Source organism: Macrotis lagotis, chromosome 1, assembly GCF_037893015.1.
Source record: "Macrotis lagotis isolate mMagLag1 chromosome 1, bilby.v1.9.chrom.fasta, whole genome shotgun sequence".
Lineage (NCBI taxonomy): Eukaryota > Metazoa > Chordata > Mammalia > Peramelemorphia > Peramelidae > Macrotis > Macrotis lagotis.
Window position 1 is genome coordinate 388,244,058 of NC_133658.1, and position 8,873 is coordinate 388,252,930.

The 8,873-nt window shown below is 33.3% G+C and overlaps 1 protein-coding gene across 5 annotated transcripts in view; it reads left to right on the plus strand.

The window, feature by feature from the left end:
- ATP10B (ATPase phospholipid transporting 10B (putative)) overlaps positions 1 to 8,652 on the plus strand; it is a 304,974-nt gene extending 296,322 nt beyond the window's left edge. For all 5 annotated transcript variants that reach the window (XM_074212482.1, XM_074212485.1, XM_074212483.1 and 2 more), the window contains 2 exons: positions 5,833 to 5,913; positions 7,722 to 8,652. In XM_074212482.1, coding sequence (XP_074068583.1) covers positions 5,833 to 5,913; positions 7,722 to 7,934 — 294 coding nt within the window. In that variant the 3' untranslated portion in view covers positions 7,935 to 8,652. The remainder of the gene's footprint in view (positions 1 to 5,832; positions 5,914 to 7,721) is intronic.
- Positions 8,653 to 8,873: the final 221 nt, after the last annotated feature.

The following is an 8,873-nucleotide window of genomic DNA, read 5'->3' on the forward strand; positions in this document are numbered from 1 at the left end:
TTGGTGGAATTACCAAGACAGGAGTCCCAGGTCAAAGAGGAGGCAGCAGTTCAGTTAGAGCCTCCATGTGGACAACCAATGACTAAGTCTAGGACCAGTCTACTGACATAATCACACACAAGTCAATAAACATAAATCTGAGTCAGAAACTTGCAGACCTCAAACTAAGAGGTCAGTGAACAGATGCCTCTGTGGCTAATGCCAGTCAGAGATCACTGAAAACTTACAGGTCACAAGTATGAAATCTATGAAAGCAGCAGGAAAACATAAAAATGCAAAAATTATAAAGTCCAGAATCAAGAAGGAGGTTGGAAGAATGAGAAAACTTAAAAAGAAATCAACATAAAGAGCTTCTGTGATGAAGGGAAAACTCAAAACAAAAAAAAATGACTTGGAAATTTATTACAAGCAAGATCTCAAGGGAAAATGCCAATTTGACCCAAGCCCATAAGGAAATCCAAGATGTGTTAAAAAGCTGAATAAAAAGGTTAAAAATATTTTTAAAATCAAATGAGTGGGGACAGCTAGGCTGCACAGTGGATAGAGCACCAGCCCTGGAGTCAGGATGATCTGAGTTCAAATCCAGCCTCAGACACTTAATAATTGCCTAGCTGTGTGACCCTGAGCAAGTCATTTAACCCTGTTACCTTAAATAAACTAAATTTTAAAAAAAATCAAATGAGGACTTTGGAAGAAAACAACAAAGAGAATCAACAAATTAATAAAAGTACAAAATCTTACTAAAGAAAATAATTTCTTGGCCCTTTAAGTGGCTAAATAAAAGCTAAAAACTCCATGAGATATCAAATAATAAAACAAACTCAAATGACTGAAAAAAATGAAAGAAAATATGAAATAAAAATGGAACATAACTGATCTGAAAAACATTGGGGAGAAATAATTTAAAAATCATGGTCTCCCTAAAAGCCAAGAACAGAAGAAAAAGCCAAACATTAACACTTTATTTCAAGAAATCATTTTTTAAAAACTTTCCAAACATCTAAGAATCAGAGAGCAAAGTACAAAATTGAAAGAATCTATTAGTCACATCCTGAAAGAAACTTTAAGTTGAAAACTCTCAGGAATACTATAGTGAAAATACAGAGTTTCCAGGTCAAGGAAAAAATACTGCAAGCATCCAGAAAGAATTCGAGTACCAAAGAGACACAGGAAAATGCAAGACTTAGCAGCCACTGCTTTAAAGAAATGAAGTTTGAAATATGATAGAAAACTTTCAAATTTTCTGATGAAAAGACAAGAGTTAAATAGAAAATTTGAAATATAAACAGAGGAATTTAATAAAAGAATAAAAATGGTAAACAAAAATGAAATCATAAGGATCTAAACAAGGATAAGCTGTTTATATTAATATATGAGGAGATAATACATGTTAGCTCTCAGAATTTTATCATTACCAGGTGTCTTAGAAGGAATCCAATTAGATAGAAATCCTAAGTATCATTTTATTATATCTGCATAATATAAAAAGAAAAATGACAGTATACTGGGACAAGGCAGAAAGGAGGAGAAGAATGGAGAAAATTATCTCACATGAATGAAATATACAAGGAAAAATTTATATAATAGAGAAGGGAGGGGAAAACATTTGAATATCATCCTCATCTAAACTGGTTCAAGGAGTAAAGAATATAAATATATATGTAATTCGACACAGAAATTAATTTTACTCCACAAGTAATTAGGAGAAAAGGAGCAAAGGGGGAAAAGAATGGAGGGAACAGAATAAGAAAGAGAATAGATTAAAGGAGTAATAATCAGAAGCAAAAGACTTTTAAAGAGGAGATATTAGGGAAAAGAAGAAGGAAAAAGTATAACAAAATGGAAAGGAGGAAATAAATAGAGATCACAACAAGGAATGTGAATAAGATGAACTCCCCCTTAAAACAGAAAAGAATAGCAGAGTGAATTCTAAAATAAAATCCAACAATAAGAAGCATATATGAATTAGAAAGATACATATAGAGTTAAAAATAAGGAGTGAATCATAATCTATTATGGCTCAGCAAAAGTAAAAAGGTATATTTTTCTCAAATAAAAAACTAAAAATAGACCTATATAAAGGAGATGAATGGAGAAATCTACATTTTGCTAAAAGGCAACAAATTAAAGTACCAAATGACACATCTAATTCTTAAGGTAAAAGTTAAATGAGCTATAAAAAGAAATAGACTTTAAAGCTAAAATAATAAGGGCCCTCAATTTACCCCTCTAAGGCTTAGATAAATCTAACCATAAAATAAACAAAAGTAATGTTAAGATGAAGACAATTGAAAGGGAAAAAAGGAATAACCATGCATGGTATATCTACAAGCATTTTCCATATTAAGGATATGAATATATCACAAAAAAATGCACAAAAGCATAAATATCAAGGGAATCTTTTCTGATATCAATGCAATAAATATACTTAATGATATCTTAAAACATAAATTAAAAATAAATGGGAAACTAAATAGTTTATTTCTAAAGAATGAGTGGATCAAAGAACAAATCAGAAATAATAATAATTTCATTCAAGATAATGACATCAGTGAGAAAACATTTCAAAATTTGTGGCATGAAGGCATATCCTTTAGGGGAAATTTTCTATCTTGGAATGCTTTCATCAACAAAAGAAATAGCAAATCAAGAAATGGGTGCATTCAACAACCAAAAAAAGAAAAAAAAGCACAAGAAAGCCCACAAATTTTAAAAGACCCAAAAACAGAAAGCCTGAAAATTAAAGGAGAGAAATGAAAATTTAAAAAACAACAATAAAACATTGAATTAACTGATGAAATGAGAAGCTGACCCTGGAGTCAGGAGGCCCCAAATTCAAATTTGGTCTCAGAGACAGAGACCTTGATTGTCTTTTTTAAAAAGGAGCTAGGAAATTGGCTTTTTTTAAAGGAAAACAACAAATTAGATTAAACCATTAGTTTATTTGACTAAGAAAATGGAATAGAATATTATTGCCAGTATCAAAAGTGTTTTTTTCAAGGATATCATGGGAATTGATGGGGGCGGAAGAGAGGGGAGGAAGGAAAGAGACCTAGCAGTATCAGATCTCCTTCTATCTATACTATAAAACTTTAATAATGAAAATAATCTGGTACTGTATAAGAAATATCAAAGTAGAACAAATAATGTTTTCCATTTTTCTATTTCTTTTTATATATTATATATATTTCTTATCATATATATAAATAATTTTAAATACTTAAAAATAAAAGGGTTTTACAAAAACAAGACCAATATAGTTATAATTAGAAGAAAAGAAGGAAACTGTGGGAAAATCTTTATAGCAAGCTTCTCAGATAAAGATCTCCTCTCCAAGATATATAAGGAACTTAATCGAATTTACAAGAATGATAATCAAAAGATGTGAATAGGCAGTTTTCAGAGGAAGAAATCCAAGTTATAAATAGCAAATAAAAAATGCTTTAAATTGCTAATAATCAGCAAAATGCAGTGAAATAATTCTGAGGCACAACCTCATTCCCATCAGATTGGCAGAGCTGATCGAAAAAGAAAAATGAAAATTGCAAAAGGGAAAATAGGCATACTAATACATTTTTGGTAGTACTGTGAACTAGTCCATTCTGGAAGAAAATTTGAAACTATGCCCAAAAAACTATCAAACTATGCAAACCCTTTGTTCCAGTGATACTATAACTTCATTTAATACTTCTAAAGAGATCAAAGAAAGAGGGAAAGGATTTATATGTACAAAAAATGTGTATAGAAATTCTTTTGGCAAAGATTAGAAAACTGAGGAAATGCTCATTTGGAAATGGCTAACAAGTTAAAGTGTATGAATGTGATGGAATACTATTGCAATGAAGAAATAAATGGCAAAGAGAATCATTTCAGAAAAAAATTGAAATGATTTATATGAATTGATGCAAAATGAAGTTAGCTAAACCAATGAAAACAATTTATATAATAATAGAAATATTGTAAGGATAATAACTTTGAAAAGACATAACTGATTAACCCAATGACCTAGCATAGCTCCAAAGAACATATGATGGAACATTTTGCCCATCTCCAGATAAATAACTGATGGACTCAGATTGAAGCTTTATTTCTTTTTCTTTGGTGTTTTTGGACATTATAAATGCAAGAATTTATTTTACATGACTATTCATAATTATTATGAGTTTGGGGTTTTTGCCTTCTCAATGCATGGGAGAGGAGAAAGGAGATTATTGTTTGTGCTTCAGTCTCAAAAAGGACCAATGACACCTTGAGGATAATGTCTTAATTTACTCATGAGTTGAATTTAAGTGAGGCAAAGTTGTGCAAAGTCTTTAGCCTCAGTCTCTTATCCAGTATCACTGAAATCCAATGACAAGACATAGGTCAGGACTAGTAATGACCTGAATGACTTTGATATTTCTAATTTAATGTCTTTTCCAGATCTCAATTTGTCTGAGGCAATGCCAATTAAAGGGGGAAGGAGATAATTAAATTAAAATTTTAAAAAATAAAGAAGTAGGGGAAGGCATGCTTAGAAAAGCAATACATGGAAACTTGGAGAATTTATAGAATAACAGAATATCAGACTGGAAGAGGAATTATAGAGCATAATTTGACCCATATATGAAAAAAATCCCTCTACAATATACTTGACAAGTGATCTGACTTTTATTTAATATTTAGGATGGGAAACCACTTTTGAATAACTCTCTAATTTTTTTTAATGCCTTTCTGCTATCAAGCCTAAGTTTACTTCTTGGCAGCTTAGTAGAAATCATCACACTTGCCTATGTCATCACTTCAATGCCATGATAAGACACTGGAAATCCTTAAAGTTCAAGGCAGAAATTGGGAATAAGTTGGCTAGAATATTCAGGCTCCATATACACTCCTGAGTGTTTATATTCTTTTCTATTTTTACTCTTAAAAACAATATATTTGTTTGATAAACTACTCATTGACTATAAAACAGGGGATATTAACTTATTTTTGTGTCATTAAGCCCTTAACCAGTCTGATCTTAATATATGAAATAAAATACATATGGTTAGAAGGAAACAAATTATATTAAAATCCAGCTATAAAAATATTTTTTTAAGGTGCATGGACCCCGGGTTCAAAATACACTTCCAAAAGAAGATATTATACCTGAGATATAAGTTGTAAATTGTCCTGATCTTCCTCATGAATGTAGAGGTGATTAAAAAAAATAAGAATATTCATTACTCAAGTCTATGCTCTTTTAGAAACTAGTGATTTTAGCTGATTTTCTAAGTCTTTTGTGGATAATTTATATTATTTGTAAGTAGATAATTTATAAATAGAACTTGAATAGAGTTTGAATAACTGTCATGCAAAGCCAAAGACCACACCAAATATTATTGTCCCAATATACCACCTACAAGTAGTCTTTTAAGGGAGTAGAAAGAGAATCAAACTTAAAAATGGGTTGTCTGAGTGCTCATCCCAACTCTACTACTCATCCTCAATGTGAATTTGGTAACAATAATAAGATTTAGAACTAGAGGGGATCATGGAGATCATCTTGTCTATCTCCTTCAATTTACATGTGGGGGAAAAGGGGTCCAGAGAAGTTATATGATTCATTTAAGGTCACATAGGTAATAACTAGAAGAACCAAGATATGAACTTAGATCCTCTGACTCCACTACATCATACTTCTTTCTCTCTTCAGCCTGGGTTTCTTCATTTATCAAATGAGGTACTTGGACTGCAACAGATAATCTCTGAGGTCTCTTCCAGCTCAAATACACTGAGTCTGTAATTTTTGATCAATCTTTAGAGGTCAGTTTTGATGATGGTAATCTGGATGAATTCCTTCCCCCACAGTTCTACAAGCTATCAACTTTCTGGATTGCAATGATGGATGCTTTCTATCAGAGCCTTGTCTGTTTCTTTATCCCTTATTTGGTAAGTTCCATAACCTACTTTCCAGTTTTAAATCTGGAGTGAGGATTTTATCCTGTTTTGGCATGTGAATTATGTATTGTGCAATGTGTAGGGTTGAGTCTAGAGTTAAAATGTTCTCCTAAATCACCAGGTGAATATAGGCACCTGTCTTTGGATGAGAAAGAAAACCCAATACAAGGTAACAAAAACTCATCAAATTCCTACCTTTTGTAAATCCCTGCACTCAAGGGTATTTATGATATGCTAGGGAAAACCTATCAGTTAGACTAATCTTTGTATAAGACCATAGATGCAGAATTGGAGGCAACTTTATAAATCACCTGGTCTAAAATCCCTTCACTTTCAAATGAGAAAATTGGGGTTTAGAGAGAAAGAAATTAACCTAAAGTCACACAAGTTGTAAGTGAGAAGGCAGACCAGACCCAAGTGTATATTCCCCACAGAACCTAGCTCAGTACTGGTCACATAATAAGTTAACCTATAAATGATTATAGAAGAGTGAATAACTTAATCCCAAGAGCACCTGGAGAATCCACTGCTGTGCATCTACATAGACCATCTTACATGTCCTTAACCTACTCCCTTCTAGTCTTGGTTAATGCACCAACATCTGTATAGAGTATTCCCAGGTTTCCTTTATTTCCTCCAGATGAAATGATCTCTCCTCTGAAGATATCTGACCTGAACATGTTTTTTTCTCTAATGTTTCTGGCTGCCATTGAAAATATACATATCTGAGGTGGCTAGGTGGCACAGTGGATAAAGCACCGGCCCTGGAGTCAGGAGTACCTGGGTTCAAATCCAGTCTCAGACACTTAGTAATTACCTAGCCGTGTGGCCTTGGGCAAGCCACTTAATCCCATTGCCTTGCAAAAACCTAAAAAAAAAAAAAAAATACACATATCTGACTTGAGTTTGCAGTATTTCTCCTTCCCATCAGAAATTTTCATTCTTCTAAAATGTCTTTTCTCTTAGATAAATGCTTCCATTTTTATTACACCACACCTTCTCCCAAAATGCCAAGGAACAGGGGCAGCTAGGTGGAACAGTGAATAGAGCATCAGCCCTAGAGTCAGGAGGCCCTGAGTTCAAATCCAGCCTCAGACACTTAATAATTACCTGGCTGTGTGACCTTGGGCAAGTCATTTAACCACATTGTTTATTTGGTTTTTTGCAAGGCAAACAAAGAAACCAAGGAATAGATGGCCATTACCACACATACAAATGGTAATCATTATGTGCCTCTTTTTTTTGTTTTTTCAACCCATCTTTTTATAAAAAATTCCCATTCCTTCTCCTCCCTCTGTAGAATATAAGCTCCTTAAGGAGCTTTTTGTATCTATATCACCAGCACCTAAAAACAGCTGCTTGTCAGTTTGTCAATCCATAAACACTTATTAAGCTCTCAGTATGTGCCAAGCACCTAGATACTAATACAAAGACATAAATGAAATAATCACTGTCCTTAAGGAGTTTAGCCAGGGGAGATAGTATTTCACATAAGGTTATAGGGTCCTATATGAGTATATAAATTAATACAAAATTAACCTAAGGTAAGTTAGAGGAGAAGGACACCAGCAGCAATGAGGAAAGGATTGGGATATGGAAGATGCTTGGTTAAATGCTTGTTCAATCAAAGGTGTTGGTTTTGATTTTTAATTAAATGTTTAACTGGTGCTTTTTTTTAACATTTCTGCCCTTCAATAACTCCCCTATTTCTTTCTATCCCAGCAAAGACTACATAAGTGAAACTGATTAAATGGTCATTTCTGTTCCTCACCTATAATCTCCATATGTCTCTCTTGCAGACCTACAAGGACTCTGACATTGGTGTCTTTGCTTTTGGAACATCCATCAATACCATCTCCCTCACCACACTCCTGTTACACCAGGCAATGGAAATGAAGACATGGGTATGGACACAATATGATCATAAGTTAAAAGCAAGAAAGAACCTTAGAAGATATTTAGGCCAGCCCCACCATTTTGCAGATGAAATAACCAAGAATAAGAGAGATTAAAATGGATTAATCAAAATTAAGCTGTAAAAGAAGCAAATCTGGGTTTTCTGACTCCAAATCCATCATTCTTTCTTCTGTATAAAGTGGTTTCCTTGTAATTACCTCTACAAGTACTTTGGCTGACATTCAATTAGCTGTCTTCATAGGTCCTTTCCAATTATAAGATGCTGCAAGTCTGTGAGGGCCAGGAGACAGGTTGGGAGCATTCTAGGTTGGGTCTGCATTTAGCCTTAGCCTTCACAATCTGGCCTTTTTAGTCTTTTTTTCCTATTCCCTGTCTTCTTGTCATTCTATGATGCAGCTGAACAAGACTGGTAGCTATTTGTTTTATCCTATTCCCTCCCATCTCTGTGGAGCTATACAAGCCATGCTTACATGACTCAAACTCATTCCCTATAGAAATTTTTCTCTCCCTTTAATTGCAAGCACTTACCTACCCCACCACCTACCCCTCGATCCCTTTTCATAAAGTCTGTCATGATCCTTCCAGGTTCCCAAATGAAAGTCATTTATCTCAATGTAACTCAAATGTTACAAAACAATTTTTCTTAATTTTCCTTATTGCTCTTAACAAATTCTCCCTTTTACTGTTCTCATCAATTATTCAATCAGCAAACATTTATTAAAGGCCAACTGTGTGCCGAGCCACCAGGAAGACAAAAATAATCCAGGAGAAACATATACATAAATGAAATAAAGTACATACTGAAATAAAGAGCATATGCAAATAAATGTGTGGCTAAATACATGGTTGTTGAGAATGAGGTTATACTGGGTTTGGAGTCAGGAAAACCTTAATTCCAATTTGACTTCAGACACTTATTAACTGTGTGACCTTGGACAAGTTACTTAATCTCTATGTGCCTCATTTTCCTCAACTACAAAATTAATATTAGCACTTAGCTCCTAATATTGTTGTAAGTATCAAATAAGATAATA